This window comes from Aspergillus glaucus (assembly GCF_001890805.1).
Source record: "Aspergillus glaucus CBS 516.65 unplaced genomic scaffold ASPGLscaffold_8, whole genome shotgun sequence".
NCBI classification, from domain to species: domain Eukaryota; kingdom Fungi; phylum Ascomycota; class Eurotiomycetes; order Eurotiales; family Aspergillaceae; genus Aspergillus; species Aspergillus glaucus.
The window spans coordinates 1,022,494-1,038,740 of NW_019170460.1; the positions used below are offsets into that span (position 1 = coordinate 1,022,494).

At 50.8% G+C, this 16,247-nt stretch overlaps 7 protein-coding genes and 1 non-coding gene across 8 annotated transcripts; 4 read left to right on the forward strand and 4 right to left on the reverse strand.

Moving 5' to 3' along the window:
* The first annotated feature begins 64 nt into the window (after positions 1 to 64).
* Positions 65 to 674, forward strand: ASPGLDRAFT_46318 (uncharacterized protein). Its single transcript, XM_022546418.1, has one exon. The coding sequence runs from the start codon at positions 329 to 331 to the stop codon at positions 593 to 595; it is 267 nt and encodes an 88-aa protein (XP_022402016.1). The 5' UTR covers positions 65 to 328; the 3' UTR covers positions 596 to 674.
* A 219-nt stretch (positions 675 to 893) lies between these two features.
* On the forward strand, positions 894 to 1,796 carry ASPGLDRAFT_46319 (uncharacterized protein). The gene is made up of 2 exons (XM_022546419.1): positions 894 to 1,408; positions 1,462 to 1,796. The coding sequence occupies exons 1-2, from the start codon at positions 991 to 993 to the stop codon at positions 1,614 to 1,616; spliced, it is 573 nt and encodes a 190-aa protein (XP_022402017.1). The 5' UTR covers positions 894 to 990; the 3' UTR covers positions 1,617 to 1,796.
* Positions 1,797 to 2,145: 349 nt separating this feature from the next.
* ASPGLDRAFT_66055 (SH3 domain protein) lies at positions 2,146 to 4,905 on the forward strand (the record flags this gene model as incomplete). Its single annotated transcript, XM_022548976.1, has 2 exons — positions 2,146 to 2,208; positions 2,269 to 4,905. The coding sequence occupies 2 exons, from the start codon at positions 2,146 to 2,148 to the stop codon at positions 4,903 to 4,905; spliced, it is 2,700 nt and encodes an 899-aa protein (XP_022402018.1).
* Positions 4,906 to 5,143: 238 nt separating this feature from the next.
* ASPGLDRAFT_124268 (annexin) lies at positions 5,144 to 6,530 on the reverse strand (the record flags this gene model as incomplete). Its single annotated transcript, XM_022540470.1, has 2 exons — positions 5,144 to 6,444; positions 6,500 to 6,530. The coding sequence occupies 2 exons, from the start codon at positions 6,528 to 6,530 to the stop codon at positions 5,144 to 5,146; spliced, it is 1,332 nt and encodes a 443-aa protein (XP_022402019.1).
* Positions 6,531 to 6,810: 280 nt separating this feature from the next.
* ASPGLDRAFT_46322 (EXPERA domain-containing protein) lies at positions 6,811 to 7,822 on the reverse strand. Its single transcript, XM_022546420.1, has one exon. The coding sequence runs from the start codon at positions 7,693 to 7,695 to the stop codon at positions 6,967 to 6,969; it is 729 nt and encodes a 242-aa protein (XP_022402020.1). The 5' UTR covers positions 7,696 to 7,822; the 3' UTR covers positions 6,811 to 6,966.
* Positions 7,823 to 7,971: 149 nt separating this feature from the next.
* ASPGLDRAFT_t82 lies at positions 7,972 to 8,058 on the reverse strand. The gene has a single exon. It is a non-coding gene; the product is annotated as a tRNA-Val (tRNA).
* Positions 8,059 to 8,896: 838 nt separating this feature from the next.
* Positions 8,897 to 9,553, forward strand: ASPGLDRAFT_124519 (uncharacterized protein; the record flags this gene model as incomplete). The annotated part of the gene is made up of 2 exons (XM_022540486.1): positions 8,897 to 9,385; positions 9,470 to 9,553. The coding sequence occupies 2 exons, from the start codon at positions 8,897 to 8,899 to the stop codon at positions 9,551 to 9,553; spliced, it is 573 nt and encodes a 190-aa protein (XP_022402021.1).
* Positions 9,554 to 11,014: 1,461 nt separating this feature from the next.
* ASPGLDRAFT_46325 (putative MFS sugar transporter) lies at positions 11,015 to 13,206 on the reverse strand. The gene has a single exon (XM_022546421.1). The coding sequence runs from the start codon at positions 12,970 to 12,972 to the stop codon at positions 11,209 to 11,211; it is 1,764 nt and encodes a 587-aa protein (XP_022402022.1). The 5' UTR covers positions 12,973 to 13,206; the 3' UTR covers positions 11,015 to 11,208.
* Between the last annotated feature and the right edge of the window lie 3,041 nt (positions 13,207 to 16,247).

Below are 16,247 nucleotides of genomic sequence, written 5' to 3' on the forward strand. Positions count from 1 at the left end.
TGTGTCTCTCTTCCAGATGCTCACTCTTCGTGTTGGTCTAATCACTCATCTGTTCTCTCGTACATTTACCGACACGTACTTTTTCTATTATTGTCCAAGCATCGGCGTAAGAGAGTCATACTGTGACCCGAGTATCGATCCATTGATTATCAACGAGACAACGTACAACCTGACCTCTTTCCAGCCACGATTAAAAATCAAACTGCCATGCCAGGTCTACGATGGCGGCGTATACTGCGAGGAAGATTTCATGTCTGACACATCCAGCCGAATCCAGTGCATAGGCAAGGATACCTATGCCCGGGGATTCTCGGAAAGTTTCCTGACGATGACCGTGTCCCTGCACACAGTCTGGTGCCTGGGCTTGCTCACTATGCATCATCTGACTATGCGAAGGCCTCGAGTCTTGAGCTCTCAGCAACAGAGGAGGTCTGGTACGCGATTGGGTGTAATTAGAGGGAGTTGTGATTTGGCGTATGCGGTAGAAGAAAAGCTCGGTAGGGAACGGGCGCAGATGTTGCGTACAAGACTTCGATATCGAGATTGCTGGGAGTCTGGGGATGATGGTGCAAGGGTAACTACTGCTAGGACTTGAGATGTGGTTTAGCATTATGCAGAGATAATGGTTAGACTAGATGTTCATCTCATAACATCAACTTGCTCTGCGCTTGGGACAGTTATCCTCTACGAACTGAGTCATGCTGTCTGGTTGCATACATATCTCGTATTAAACCAGTCTAAATGAACATTTTCTCTCTAGTAACGTCATAACCCTTAATCATCTCGGTTTTCCTTGATGTGATGTCATCACGCTAACCCTTGTCAAAACCAGTTTACGGATATTTGCATCATAAAAGTAAACTATATATACCCCTAGGGGTATGGGATGTAGAATAATCCAACAAAATCCAAACACAAAACTCATTGCCAGTGCGATAAACAAGTGACATACTACCGCAAAGTCCGACTACACCTCTTACTACAGCAGAAATGAGCCCACACGACGAGGGTGTTCAAGCCCAGAGTTCCGACCTGACACAAACCCCGCAGACCGATTATACCCAGGATAACAGCGAGGCAAAGAACGATATCCAAAGCAAGAAGGAAGGGGGCAAAGATAGTCAAAACAGCAACGAGGAGAGCAATCAAAACAAGAGCCAGGGACGCGATTATGAACGAGAAAACGATGATGGGAAAGACAAAGTGAAGGAACAGGAAGAGAGCAACGACGAGCACGACAACAACGAAGGAAAGGAAAAGTCTGAGCAGCAATCCGGAGAAGCCAAATCAGGCAATGGCATTGGCAACGGCGGATCCAAGCACCCCAAAGTGAGCAAGGAGGCACTTGAAGGGCCCCAGTCACCGGCCCCAACAACGAAATATGACTTTGATGAAGAGGCAAAGAACGGTATGTGCTGGTCTATTTTCATTCTGAGCCTTCATCGGGCTAACAGATATCAGATGGCTCCGGTAAGAAGTCCGGTAAAGATAAAACCGACAAATCCAAGGATCAGAAGAAAGACTCAGACGATAAGAAAGACAAGTCTTCCGAGCATAAGCATGGTGGGGCCTTGGGACATATAAAAGACAAAATGAATGGGCATCTTGGGCGGTAGTTCCTCTTGGGGGAGAAATTGTAACTATATAGCCTGTCTTCTCTCTCCGTGACATGGGCAACGTTGGATAAAGCAGCGTTTCTGTCCTGCGTGCAAGAAGGGATTAAAGTAGATATAATTGATATGTTACCTACCTGCCTATGGCTTAACTATTCTTTGGAGCCGTTCGCCGATCGGGAGATCATGAGGTACTTGTACGAGGATGCAGTATGCATATTATTGTTAAGGACAGGATGTGGTCAATAGCCGGACCCTTTCTTGCTAGTATTAGCCGTTCGATTTCTATGTACGAATTATTAGATCTGCTTATTCTATTCTCTTTCAATATCACTTGCTTTCTGGATATAAATAGATGCTGTTCCTTCTTTTCCCTTTGTAACTAATAATAACTAGTTAGTTAGTCGGTTTCTATATGCTTACTCATCCATTCCGGTTTCAGTTCTGCCCGCCACCAGCAGCGCTTCGTCCATGGTTTTCGACACAACTCGATCTCAACCTCAACCACGGTTCATGGTCTCTCGAATGCCTCATGTCGGGTGAAGCACACGCAGGCCCCGGTTTGGGGGACCTCGAAAATGAACTCACTTGCTCGGTAAGTACCTACAATCTATCTGAGAATCACAGCGATCGCTAACTCCCCCGCTTGGTCCAGATCTGTACGGACCTGCTGTACCAACCTCTCACTCTCCTCGACTGCCTTCACACCTTCTGTGGCTCATGTTTGAAAGAATGGTTCTTCGTTCAAGGTACCCGACGCCGGTCATCCAGATCCACCCCAAAATTCACCTGTCCCTCATGTCGCGCCACCGTTCGTGAAACCCGGCCTAACGCCACTGTGACTACGCTGCTGGATATTGTTCTGGCGTCGAATCCTAGCCAGGCGAAGTCTGTGGAGGAAAAGGAGGAAATTGCGCAGAAGTATAAACCGGGGGATTCGGTGTTTCCTGGGGATGATACGGAGGAGGATGAGGAGGATGGACGGGTGCTGGATGAGGTGCGACAGCTGAGTCTTCAAGAAGGGCGGTCGCGGACGAGGGAGCAACGTCATCGGGCGCCACACTCGTCGAGAGCTCGTCGTGCAGAGCGGTCGGATCACGATTCGCGAAGGGATGATGGTCGTTCGCGGCGGCGGCAGGATGATGATCGGTCGACACGGAGGCAAGCTCATGAGCGCGCGGCTCGACAGACAGCGGAAGCAGCAGAGCAATCTAGACGGATTGAGCACCAGTCTAGTCTGAGGTCTCTCCTCAGTTTATCGGATGCTGAGACTATGGAGGAAGAGATTCTGCGACAGATTTTGGAGGAGGGGTTGCTGGACGATATTGATCTGGATAATCTTGGGCCCGGGCAGGAGGAGGAGCTGAGCGAGCGTATTGCCGACGCATATCGTCGGAGACACAGACTACGCTCTCGCTCACGGCAGCGACAAGAGAGAGAAGCATCGCATTCGTCCGGCCGTCCTCGTGCTAGATCGCATTCAGTGCAGCGACCTACAACTGGACCGCCACCTCACGACTCCTCGAGAGGCCCTCCAGTGTCCAGACCATACTTGCTTGATCCTCTTGTGACTCGTCCAGGACCGTCGACCCACCAGAGAGGTGCGTCTGAGCAAGGGAGCGGTCGTCGGAGGACGTCACCTAGTCCCGCCCATCCAGCATCCTCGTCCGAGGCGAATTTACGGCCAGCTTCAAGATCGTCCAGTGACATGACACCCGAACGTCCCCGTGCAGCTCAGGCAGCCACCAGGGCGCCAGAGCCGTCGACAAGAAGAAGACGCGCAACGGAGTCTGGACGAGGATCACCACATGTATGGACTCAAGGGACCCGAGAACGTGGTTCTTCAGTAACCCGTTTGACGAACTCGCCCACGGTTGCATCTCCACTATCGAATGCACCACAAACTCCTTCCCAGTCCGCTCTATCGGTGGTTCCTCATGTCAATGGGCCAGTGAGTCACAGTCGCCCCAGAGCATCTTCCCGATCAAATGCTGCCCCACCCTCTTACGTTGAGCCTTCGATTATTTGTAACGGATGCGGGAAACCGGACATCCAATACGAACTCCACAAAACTTGCACTCAGTGCAATGACGGAGACTACCACCTCTGTCTCCGCTGCTATCGCACGGGACGAGGCTGCCAGAACTGGGCTGGGTTTGGCCTATCAGCACACACCAACTTCGAAAGAATCCTCGCAATGTCCAACAACGAGCCAATTCCGGAAATCGGAACTCCCCATATTTTTATATCGTCAAAATACCAGCGTCCCTCTGCAAGACCCCGTCGGGCCACAACTCCCGACGACAGACAAATAGCCAGCGACGATCCCGCACACAGGCTACAAACCGGCCTCTTCTGCGACATCTGCAGCTCAGAAGCCAACGAAACTTTCTGGAAATGCGACGAATGCAACGAAGGAGACTGGGGCTTCTGCAACACCTGCGTCAACCAAGGAAAATGCTGCACCCACGCCCTTCTACCGATATGTCACATCTCAGATACAGATACACCCGGCACGGCATCAGAACCAAACGAAACCTTCAAGATCCTCTCCTTCGCCACAAACTGCGACATCTGTACACATCCCATCCCGGCTTCCACAACGCGCTTCCACTGCCTCGTCTGCAACGATGGCGACTACGACATCTGTGCAAACTGCTACTTGAAAATCGGTGCGACGGGCAAAATCAGTAAAGATAATTGCCATAATGGTTGGCGGCGCTGCGTCAAGGGTCATCGAATGGTTGTGGTGGGCTTTGAAGAGCACGAGGAGGGACAGAGGAGGGTTGTTGCGCGGAATCTTGTTGGTGGGTGGGCGTTGAAGGATGAACATGTTAATTATCAGTCTTCATCGGTGTCTTCAGTACACGCTTCTTCTTCTGCTGTTGCTGCTGCTTCTGCCGCCGCTACCAGTAACGCGACACCAATCCCCGAAGTAGGAACCGGCGACTGGAGCTGGGAGGAAGGCCCTGAACGACGCAAAAAAGCCTCTCGCACCCGAACCCCATGGAACAACCCCAACAACCCTTCCACCGAACCCGCACCCGCACCCCCATCCCCAGTCCAATCCAACAACCGCCGCTTCCCACCAGACGGCGGCGTAGGCGTCATCGCGCACGCGCTGTGGTCGTGGTATCCCGAGGATGGCGTCGAAGATGAACTGATGTTTCCGCGGGGCGCGGAGATCACGGAGGGGGAGAATATTAATGATGATTGGTTTTGGGGGTGTTATGCGGGGATTACGGGGTTGTTTCCGGGAAGTCATGTTAGGGTTTTGGGGGAGGTTGTTTAGTTTGTTATATTATGGGGATTGGTTGGTTGCATACCCGTCTTAATGATGAGTTATGATTATTTATATGATACGATACGATGCTATTATATGATGCTTCAATGGAATAAAAATAGTAATCATTCTTCATAAAAGTAGTCCTTAGCCGCAACTGATGGTATCACCAAAGACAAAACCGACCCATAAATACAAGATAAAAAATTAACAATGGAAGTAATAATGAAAGCCAAAGAAAGAAGCGTTACTCCACCAACGCAACCATCAACCGTCCATAATCCCCACTCGTCTCCCCGCGCACTCTAGCAGCCAACTCCGTCTTATACTTATGCCGATAAGCCCCCTTGACCTGGTCCAAATGCGCCCGATTCCAATGCACCCTCACAGCCCTCACAACCAACTTCTCATCTTTGGTTCCCATGCCCTTCATGCAATCTTCCATAAGGACGGCGTCGCGCATAGCAGGATCCAGAGCGGTCTGCAGCATATGCAGCAGTGCGTCTTTCATGTGTCCTGAGAACTGGCTCTCGAGGTGTTTCTCGAGGGAAGTGTGGTACCGGTCTGTGAAGGCGCGGTTTATCGCGCGGATTTCGTTGTCTGATGACCGTGCGAAGATCCCGCAGACTTCGTCGACGTTGTTTACCATGCGTGCGGCGGTGGCGTTGTGGATGGTCTTTGCCTCATCGTGCACGAGTTGCGGGTTGATCGGGGTGGATTCCTCGTGGCGGTTTGCGCGGAGGACGTTGGCGAAGAGCGTGGCTGTCTTGAATGATAAGTCGCCTTCTACGTCCTTCTGCAGGGAGCAGCGGTATGTGCGTTCGTAGGCGGTTTTAATCGCGTTGAGGTCTGCGTTCGATCGGCCCAGGACGACCTCGTTGAGGAGCCATTCCTTTGTACCGATACCGTCGACTGCTTCGCGTGCGAGCACGACGTCGTGCATGAGCGGTCCGTCGATGACGGCTAGTAAACCCTGGCGGAGGTAGCTGCTTGTCTCGGACTTGACGTCCTTGTGCAGGTCGCGCTTAATGTGCGATGCGTATGTTGAGCAAACGGCGGCGGATTGCAGCGGGTCGAGTTTCGCGAGGACCTGAATGAGTGTTTTTTCATCCGTTCCGAAGCCCTTCATCGCTTTGCGCAGGAGATCTGCTTGTTGGCGGAAGTCACCGGGTGCCATCTGACCAGGGCTGTAGCCGGGGGAGGGCATCGGAGGAGGACCGTAGGGCATTGGCGACGGCGCAAAGTGGCTTGGACCGGCTGGGGCGGGTGGTGCACCGTAGGGGCCTGGGGCTGGTCCTGGTCCTCCATGTTGGGGGTATCCGGGACCGCCGCCGAAGGGAGGCTGTGGCGAGGGGGCGTGGAAGCCGGGACCTGGGGGGTAGGGTGCTTGTGGTGGTGCGCCGTAACCGGCTTGGGGAGGGGGATGGCCAAATTGGCCTTGCGGCGGGGGATAGTAGCCCTGTGGAGGGGGGCTGCTGAAACCAGGCTGTTGCTGGGGATAGGGGGGTTGGCCGGGGAAGCCTTGCGGGGGAGGATGGCCGTACGGTTCTGGCATTGTTTTGTTAGTGATATAGATTTTCTTGTAGGTTGATGATGAACTCACGGTTAGGAGGAGGGTACGCGTTGTAAGACATTATGATAGTGTATGCAGTACAGTATGCAATTGCTTGGATAGGGAGAGACAAAAGTAAGGTGCAAGAAAGAAGAGGGAGGCGATTTTTATATCAATGAGCCGCCCCGTGATCATCCGTCATCGCCATCCCGAAGTTTCGTACAGTGGCGCAGTAAGGCACATTTTTTTCCATTCCGGCTGGTTGCGAGGCTTACGATCTACTAAACGAGTACGAATCGCATTAGACAGAAAATAGAAGGAAAATAGAAGGAAAAAAAAAAAAAAAAAAAAAAAAAAAAAACATTCGTCATTACCCTGGTCGCGTCGCATGGAGATATCGCGGGATGGCTGAGTGAAGTCACACATGACGATATCTCCATTCAACACAAGATACGTCCTCAATACTTTTCCCAATTATGTCCAAGTTATGTCCAGGTATCCCGTATCTCGTTCTATCATTACTGGCTCTTGCGCTCGTCACTCTCAGCCGTCACAAACGCAGCGCGAAGCTCCTTAGCAGATTCCCACAAAATCCAACCCGGAATCCACACCCACAGAGTGTTGAAGAAGAACAAATAAAACCACAAGTAAACCGCATTCCCAGTCTCCAACTGCGAGCTGCCCGTAAGCCACTCCGGCGCAAACGTCATCCAGCCCCCATACAACTCAGCAGTCGCCAACGCCGGCGCAACAAGCCACAGCTTTGCCTTAGCCGCACCATGCGACGAAACCGTGGTTCGGCTACTCGACGACTTCCACAACAGATAACAAATGTAAATAGCAGCCGGTCCGCCCAGGAACACCGTCAGAAGCTCCAGCGCAATCACATTAGCGTCCGCGGTCGCCCAGCGGAAATCCGCCTTTGCGTATTCCTGCCACAAGCGTGCGCTGGGACCAGTACCATATGCAGCGCCGTAGACGCGGTCCTTCTGGCCGAGGAAGAAGGGTTCACGGTTAAGGCCAGCGGGGACAGAGACGTAGCTGGTGAAACATTCGTAGAGGAAGGAGCCTTCAACGAAGAGGTGGGTGAGGGCGTCGTAGGCGTGCCAGAAGAAGAGGAAGCGGTTGCGCTTTTGGGTGGAGGGGATCAAGGCCGTGCTGAAGAAGTAAGCAATTGGCATCATGGACAGTGCGAATGCCGTGCACAGGCATGTTGGGAGGTCGAGCGTGAAGGGGACGGTCTCCATGTTGAGAATTTACTCTATGGTAGATAGGCACTTGTACAGAGTAGTCTGCGATGTTTGCGAAAGAGAAGGATGCGATCTCGACAAGTGGTGGACACTTCAACCCCTGGTAGTGGCAGCCTGAGGCAGAACCGGTTTAAAGTAAACAGCTACCTGAACCGTGGTTTCGACTGCGTTTCCCTTGGTTTGCAGAGTTCAATTAATCGCTCAATTCTCTCTAGTTATTTACTATGGAATACAAAATAAAATACAACAAAAAAAATATATATTAAAAAAAAGTAGTCACGCCCGGGATCGAACCGGGAACCATCTCGGATCAAAGTTCAAGTTGTGAACGAGATATCATAACCATTAGACCACGTGACTGTTTTTGTTGAAGGTCATTCCCTTCAATGGTCTGTTACCATGTAATCTGAACAATACAACCATCTCGCCCCCCAAATATCCATTTGTAACCTCGTGATGAAGACTCGATCTTTTTATGCAGAACAGCCTTATGAAGTGATGCAATAGAATAACTTCCCCGTCCGCTGACCATTTGAAATCCCCGGACGCGGGGAGCAGCAGTCTGATACGATCACTATATCCATCGCATTGCTCTTTCAACTATCCTACACTATCGACTCTGCTGATACTCAAAGTCACTTATGAAGCTAATTGCCAACACCGGCTGATCCAGATCCCACCCTCCGCCATTATTCGCTGTCCACTCGGGGATATATATCCCTCATTCCTATTGATGCCACTGACTCGATCCAGGGCACTATCCTCCCCGGGTGATCGGAAGCCTATGGATCCCGGTAGCATTCATTAAAAATGCATTCTGGTCGGGAGGAATGATATTCGTCAGATCGACTCCCGTTCGATCGCCTGTTCGTTGTTGAGATGCCTTCCAAGTCACCCGGGCACCAACGCGTGCGCCTTGCACATGCAGGTCTCATGACTAGATCGGGCGCTGGCTGGGGATACTGTTTCGCCTATATTATATCTGGTATATCCTGCTCCAGGATCTCGTCCTGTCTCCAGAATAGCACTTGGATCTGTTATCCGTTTCGGGTTTGGTTTCAGTTTAGCTTCATCATGATTGCGGACCGAGAGACATTTCGGGAGATTTTGGTTCTGGCTTGGTAAACGGAGGATTGTTTTAATCGTTCTCTTGCCCTGATTATTTTCCTGCATAGATTTTAAATCCCGATATCTTGATATGCCTCACTTCCACCATAGACGCCGCCATACATGGCCCTACTGTGGCTCACCAGCAAACTCGACTCCGCGATACTATACCCCCATTTTCCAAGGCCCAGTCCAAGCCCCAGTCGCAGTACCAGCAACACCACAAGCCCCCCATGCACCTTTGAACTATCACCAATTCGCAGTTCCCCTAGGCACAACAGACCTCAACGACCAAGACGATGCTGCCTCTGCCGGGATCGTCCGTCCTAGACACTCATTCGCGCAGCGATTCTGGTTCATCCCCAAGGGACCTATCCCTGTGACCAACGCGACTACTAATACCGATACCACGAGCGCTTCGTCTTCACGGCAAGTCGCACGACCACCTCTGGACAAAGCGCGGTCGCTTTTCGTCCTGCCTACAACGAGTACAGTCAGAACCGCTACTGGGGAGAATACTATGATGGTCTCCTACGCGGTACCGTCGCTACCGCTTACAGTATACCGGCCGACTGTAGCGGTCAATACATCGCAGATGAGAAATGGCGGATACGGATACGGATACGGGTATGGATATGGATACGGGCATGTACTAGCGGGCAAGAGACATCATCGGCGGTGTCACTCTGAGAGACCGCGGGCGTGGAGAGAGCCGAGTGCGAGTTTGTGGACGCTTATGGAGGAGTGAGCGCTGGTTATATGGAATATCATTTGGATTTGGATTCATGTTCCCATCTCCATTAGGGTTTTTACATTGCCGGATCAATGTATGCAAGAGTTGCATCTGATGGCGTTCAACTTTCAGCGTGCACTGTTATGATTTATGTATTGGCATCAATTAAATTTCAACAAAAACGAACCCATTAGGGATCTCGAATATAAAAGAGCTCCCCCCACCCCCAGGTACAGAATTGTGAACGTATCCAGCTACTGCGGTCATCTAACTGTAAAATATCCTCATACTTGCGTCAAAAGACATCTCTCGCCTGTCCTGTGCTGCCTTGGTAACTCGTAGTATGTTGAAATAACAATATGCCTGCGGAAGCGGCCATCGCACTTTCATTCACTCGTACCTCCTCCACCCCGACGAACAATACTTTCGTCTTGTCTGAGTTGATCTACTTCTCTTTCCACGAAAGATGCCAACGATCTCATCGCCCCCATTCCAAAAAATCCACCGATAATCTCACGCTGGCTGCATTGGTCGTCCCCGCTCTTCTGGAGCTCCCAAGATTTCTTGTCGACGGCAGTTGTGAAACTGTTTTCCGGACCTTGGATAGATACTTTGCAACTAGCCACGCCGGCGAACACTACGGATTCTCAACTTGCACATCCAGTGCCTTCGCTACTCCTCGGCTTCCGCGCCGAAGATTTTGACTTCCCGTTGGCTTTATAGAAGTTCAGACCGGCCTGCACACCAACATTCAACCCTGATTTGACCCACGCGTGTTTTTGCCTGCAGGTGAGTTACACTAGGATGATGATCTGCAAAAAGGATAATCGGTACGCCGCGTCGCGTCTCTCATATTGCAGAATATCAGGAACCTTCATAAAGAGGCGACGGCGCTTGTTCGTTGCCACTGCTACTGTGACACAAGTCCATGCGGAAATTGAGACTCACTGGTCAGATTTGAAGGATGGTGAAGTGCATTACGAGTCCGAGAGCCAAAAAAAAAAAAAAAAATGGGGCGACTACACTGCCAGCGAGATATAGGAGATATTGCAGTTCTTGCGCAATGCCGTCGACTTTTGTTCGGGGTCAGAACATGAAGCACCTCGACAAGGACATCGAGAAGCTAAACAAGGACTTGCTGTGCGTCGTTTCCCTTGGAGCTTCACCAGGACCATAGGATCTATCAATCATGTTGATTATCACGCTTCGTCCAAGTGTCTTGTCTATTGCGTGCAATCTGGGCTACGATGCAGTATAGCAGATGCATGTCTTTTTACCACCGTCTTCTATTGTCACAATAATAACAAATTGACATATTCGAGAAACACATAGGCTGGTTGACTCATTGGAGGCTTCTTCTTTATATACAGAACTAGAGGGCCTCCGAACCCATAACTATTAGCCGGCAGACTATTGACCAAGATGGCTGTCATGTGGCTGCTAGCATCCAAGTTATAATACAAAGGTCTTCAAATGGCATACGTTTCGTGGTTATGTAGAGTACATAAGGCCTCAAAAGACGTGTATGAAAACAAATCTACTAATTGAACTATACTGTTTTCCAACAAGAATATTATTTATCTACAATGTACATATCATGGTCGTGAATAACCCAAACTCTCAATCCTTCCGTTCGTGCAAAGTCCACCCTTTTCCAAGCCTTTCTCCTCTCAAAGCGTTTCCACTCGAGCTTCTGAGACGTCATGCTTCTCCGCATCGCCAGAGACAGTATTACCTGTTTGGGCCTCACGGCTCTCCCCTGGGTGCATTCCCCCACAAATCCAGCGCCAGTGGTTGACCATATTGCGCATGTTGAGCCCGACAAGCTTCCGCGTCGGCATCAAAAACAACTCATCAATCTCCTCGAGCGTCTTGTCCTTGGTCTCAGGCATGAAGAACAGCTGGTAGAAGAAACCGAGAAGTGCCAGACCGCCGAAGAATCCGATCGTCAGGCCCGTGTATGTCATGGCAGCTTGCATGCGGTCGAAGTTGTAGGTCACGATGAACGACCAGAGATACAGGAAGGTAGAGCAGATAGCCATGCCCTGGCTGCGGGTGTTGAAGTCGAAGCTCTCTGCGGGGACGACCCATGTTAGACACGAGTACGCGCCGAAGAAGCTCATGTAGAGAACCATTCCGGAGAAGAAGAGGCCCAATGCTGTGTCTTTGTTTGCTTGGAAGAAGGCGTCGCCCTTGTTGGTGTACAGGTAGCCCACGCCCACGAGGACCAGGCCTACGATGAAGACGAGGATGTTCTGTGCCCATACGCGGCGACCGAACTTGTCCATTGTGAATACCGCGGGGATGGTACCCAGGAACAAGGCGCCGCCACCGACCATCGACATGAGCACGGACTCACGATCATCGAAGTTCATTTTGGCCATGAGGTTCGACATGTTGTACATGACCGCGTTGATACCGGTCATCTGGCCGAAGAAAATCATCGCAGAGGCGTAGATGAGGGCGCGGCGGTTGCGCGGAATGAGGCACACCTCCATGTACTGCCGCCACCATGCCACATTATTTGACCGTTCAACCTCATTCTTGACCGTGATCTCCATGGCAAGGTACTCTTCCAGATTCTTAGGTTCGGTTACTTCACGCAGCGACTTCCACACTTGCCATGCACGTCCGTTCTTGCCCTTGGACACGAGCCAGCGCGGGGACTCCGGCAGGAAGCACATTCCAACCCACAAGATTGTCGAGAACAAGACAGATGAACCCAGCATCCAGCGCCAGCTGCCCGAGGGAACATCGAAGAATATGGCACCCGTGGCATAGCCGATGACCTCACCGAAAGCGATCATCAGCTGGTAGATCGACACCAGGTTACCGCGAAGCTCCGGCGGAACACATTCAGAAATATAGATCCCAACACAACCACCCTCGATACCAACGCCGATACCGAGAATAAAGCGGCCGGCAAACAACATCCCCACGCTCCGTGCTCCAGCGCAGAGACCGCCTCCCAGAGAGTACCACATGCACGAGACGATGATCGAGTTCCGGCGCCCGAGGAAGTGGTTGAGCGGCATCATCATCAAAGCACCGGCCATTGCACCCAAGGGCATCAACGAGGAGATGAGAGAAACATCGTTGGCCAATTTCGGATCGTCCATGCTTGCCCATTCGCCGCTGCCGATGAAATGCTTCCTGATTCCGGGAAGAGCACCCGATATCACGGACTGGTCCAGGCCGCTCAGCATTCCACTGAACGCCGCGAAGGTGCCCAGGGTAATGACCAGGGCTCGTGTGTTCCTCGCGCCGAATGAGATTCGGGAAAAGGCTATCCGGTCGTACGCCGATTCATTTTCCATGTACTGCTGGCTTTGCTGCTCTTGGACTTCGATCTCGCGCTCAACTTCGGCCGGGGAGAGGGTAACTGCAGCGAACCCCTTGCCGCCCTCATCGCGGGTGGACACCGCATCACTCATGATTACCTAGTATTGGGTCTTTGATAATAATCGATGAATTCAGTCAGGACACCATCAAAGTAATGAATATGCTAGAGCCTCAAATAAAAGGGAAAGGAAACGATGAAAGAAAAAAAGGCATATATGGTTAAACCGGAATCAAAAGTGTGAAAGGGAATGTGGGATATGTAAATAATCCCCACGGGCCGATTCCAACTGTTTTGTGGAAATTACTCTACCCCATCTCTATCCCCAGTCTCCACTCCCAGACCCCGCAAAGTGCTTCGAGGAAACCGGTCCACATATGTACTCCGGAGTATTTTCGGAAGTTGCATACCACGGGTCCAATCGAATCCGCCGAATGCCCGGCCTATCCAAGCCGGGAACTTTGGGCCCGGAGAGGTTCCGTGTCCTATACCAAACCTATTGGTCCAAACAACCAAGTAAGATCCGTCAGATGCTATCTTGCAGTGGAGAACCCACGGGTCTGTTTGCGGAGGAGGGTTCAGATTTGGCTTGAATGTCGTCCATATACCCTATTCAGGTCAGAATTCGATGTATGTATTTCCCGTGTTCAGCCAAGCGCCAAGTGCCGGCCCAGACTAGTTACTTCCTCCTGCCAGCCCGCAAGAGCGAGGAACCGATGGAGATGGATGACTCCCCCCGACTTCCCGGTTTCAACCCGGCGAACTCGGCGAAGGTCCGTAGTCGGTAGAGGTTACAGGTTTTACGGAGTACAGCGCCAATGGCGAATATTGTGCTAGTGCTTGGCAGATTTGTGAATGCACGGAGCTCCAGGATCCTTCGGGATGTTTCGGGATCTTGGCCCTTCCTACCGTTAATACGGAGACCCCATGGGCCGGCCGACTGGATACATTAATCGCTCGTATTTAACTTAAAATTCCTTCTAAATTGGTTCACCGGCATTCCGAATCAGTTGATTTTGATGGGAATGCTCGGCTGTGAGTGAGTGAGCGAATGTGTACGGATGGCAGTGACAGCTACATTTTCCCCGGTTGCCCCAGTTTTCCCCGGATATTGGATTGTTGGTATGTGATTATCCGGCCCACACACTCGGCTTATGTAATTGTAATATTTACTTGACGTAAAACTTTCATTTTTTGAATTGGATTCCATCCTCATTTTTCACTAGGGCCACATGTGTATGGCTAACTTCTATGACCAATTCATGACCACCTCGCCGGACGGAGTAAGCAACTCGGTGTCTCCAAGGAGGGTCCCGAAGCCGGAACCTCAGGATAATACCCAGTTGAAGCATCCCGTATTCAGCTCTGTCGGTCCGCCCTGCGTTAGCTGGGATGCCCCGGGAATTAGTTTCCGTTGATGACAACCACGACTTGCCAGTGCTGAATATCAATGATGGAGATTCCGGTTCAAGATAAATCGCTCTCCGGTGCCAACTCAATACTCAACCAACTTGGACGATTTTAGGTGCATCTGGTCTGCTGTCTGCATTCCTCGGAGTTATCCGTAATAAAGCATGCCAATCTGGCGACCTTGAGTAGCCACGGGCCGGGAGGTAGGGGATGAATGAACTTTGAAAATGACAGCGAAATACCGAGCAAAACTCACCCAGTACCTGGGAAAAGGCTTTGAAGTAAATCAAGATTTGATTCCTTGTAGGAGGCGCGCTGGTCCTAGTGGAGATCAAAAGGGGTATAATGTGGCATAATTTGCCCGTATGACTTGCCTATCTAGCTATATTCCAGCCCTCATTGGGAATATTTAAGGAAACAACATCCCAACAAGTGCGCCTGGGAGCCAGTGTTTAGCAAGACCTCAAGCACTTTTGCATCATCAGCACCCCGAGACTTCAGGTACCTCTCGAATTTTGGTATCATTGGTGATGTGATATTTAGCAAGTTACTGGTTATACTTGAATGGTCGAAGCCGATGGATATTGGAAGCACTCCGTCGTCATTCTTCGCGATAATTTTCGGCAACCCGGAGGCAAGATGTAGTGCCGGAGGTGCGCCCAGCTAATATGGGATGGCGGTCATGCTGTGGGGCGAGATCCATATTTGAGGGACACGTTTGCGCCTCAGAAGACCTCTTGCTTCTCCCAAATTGTCTACTCGTTTCTCGAACCATAGTTAATGCTAAGAATGACTTCGCGGAATTCTTGACATGTGGGCGTACACCACGATCCTGAACTAAGAATGTTGCCCGTAGGTGGCACATGGACTGAGTGACCGGTAGCAAATAGCCACATCTTCATGCTTAGAAGTATTGTTTATATCACAGGCTAGGAAGAACTCGTCAAATTTCGCCAACCAGCTTCGCCTGATGTTAGTTCAGGTCGCAGGAAGCAACTCTGGAGTCAAGGAGCATGAAAAATATAAAGGTTTTGAATGTATATTTCTCCAATCAAGAACAGCAGGTACAAATCCCCCAAATCATAAAGACGGTCGTGAAATTACGCCCAGCCCACAGGCGCTAGAGTTTTCCATTTTCCCTTGCCATAATAGGTGGCTGTTTGGGAGAGCATTATTCTATTCGTAACCTCCGTCGCAACCATTTTCTCCCAGAATGGGGACATTTTTTTGATGGTAATGGCGTCATAGCTTAGGCAGGAAGCGGACATCTGCACACAATAATCGAGGACATCGTTAGGAAACGGGCGTAGGTTGAATATTTCATGACTTCCTCCACGTTCTGGCTCGAAGAGCTTCAGCCCTTTCTCCTTTGATTCTTTCCAACTTCGTATTTCGAGAGTCGTGATGGGAGCATCTCTCTCGATGCATTTTGCCAACCCTTTTGACGTGTTTCCTCGAGAAATTCCGAGCTGCCAGCTCCATCAACTGAAGGTCAATGACCCCGGCAAGCTCAACATTTAAATGACTGAAGAGGGCGTCTGAGTCATTGCGAACATCAAAGAAGACCTTGGGGATCTGGGGCGATTCCAGTACACCAAGGAGAGTTTGACCGCCGTTAGAAGCCGGTTGCAAGAAAGCCTTTTCCTTGAGAGTGCGAATATCGATCAAATAGGCTTTGTCAAGCGGGAGAACAAAGACTTGCAGGATTGAAATGCTGCCGTGTCGTGAAAGATTGATACCTTTCAGATCGATATACAGCGATGGTGGGTCGGTGAGTAGGCCTTGAATTCCCTCAATCAGCCCCGCCACGCCAGCTTCTGTATCCACAAAGTTCGAGAGAGGGCCTGCATTTAAATCCAATCTTTTGAAAGACGCCTCCTCAAGGCACGAAATGTCCAAAGGCTTTGCAGAGATAAGTGAGGGTTTGCCCAGCGGTTCGGGGAGATAGGAAGAAGTATG

What these genes read in the sequence shown, in the direction of transcription:
- ASPGLDRAFT_46325 (XM_022546421.1), bottom strand. Translation starts at nt 12,972, where the DNA reads ATGAGTGATGCGGTGTCCACCCGCGATGAGGGCGGCAAGGGGTTCGCT.
- ASPGLDRAFT_46319 (XM_022546419.1), top strand. Translation starts at nt 991, where the DNA reads ATGAGCCCACACGACGAGGGTGTTCAAGCCCAGAGTTCCGACCTGACA. An exon ending in TGATGAAGAGGCAAAGAACG is followed by an intron (nt 1,409 to 1,461) that starts GTATGTGCTGGT and finishes AACAGATATCAG; the next exon opens with ATGGCTCCGGTAAGAAGTCC.
- ASPGLDRAFT_46318 (XM_022546418.1), top strand. Translation starts at nt 329, where the DNA reads ATGACCGTGTCCCTGCACACAGTCTGGTGCCTGGGCTTGCTCACTATG.
- ASPGLDRAFT_46322 (XM_022546420.1), bottom strand. Translation starts at nt 7,695, where the DNA reads ATGGAGACCGTCCCCTTCACGCTCGACCTCCCAACATGCCTGTGCACG.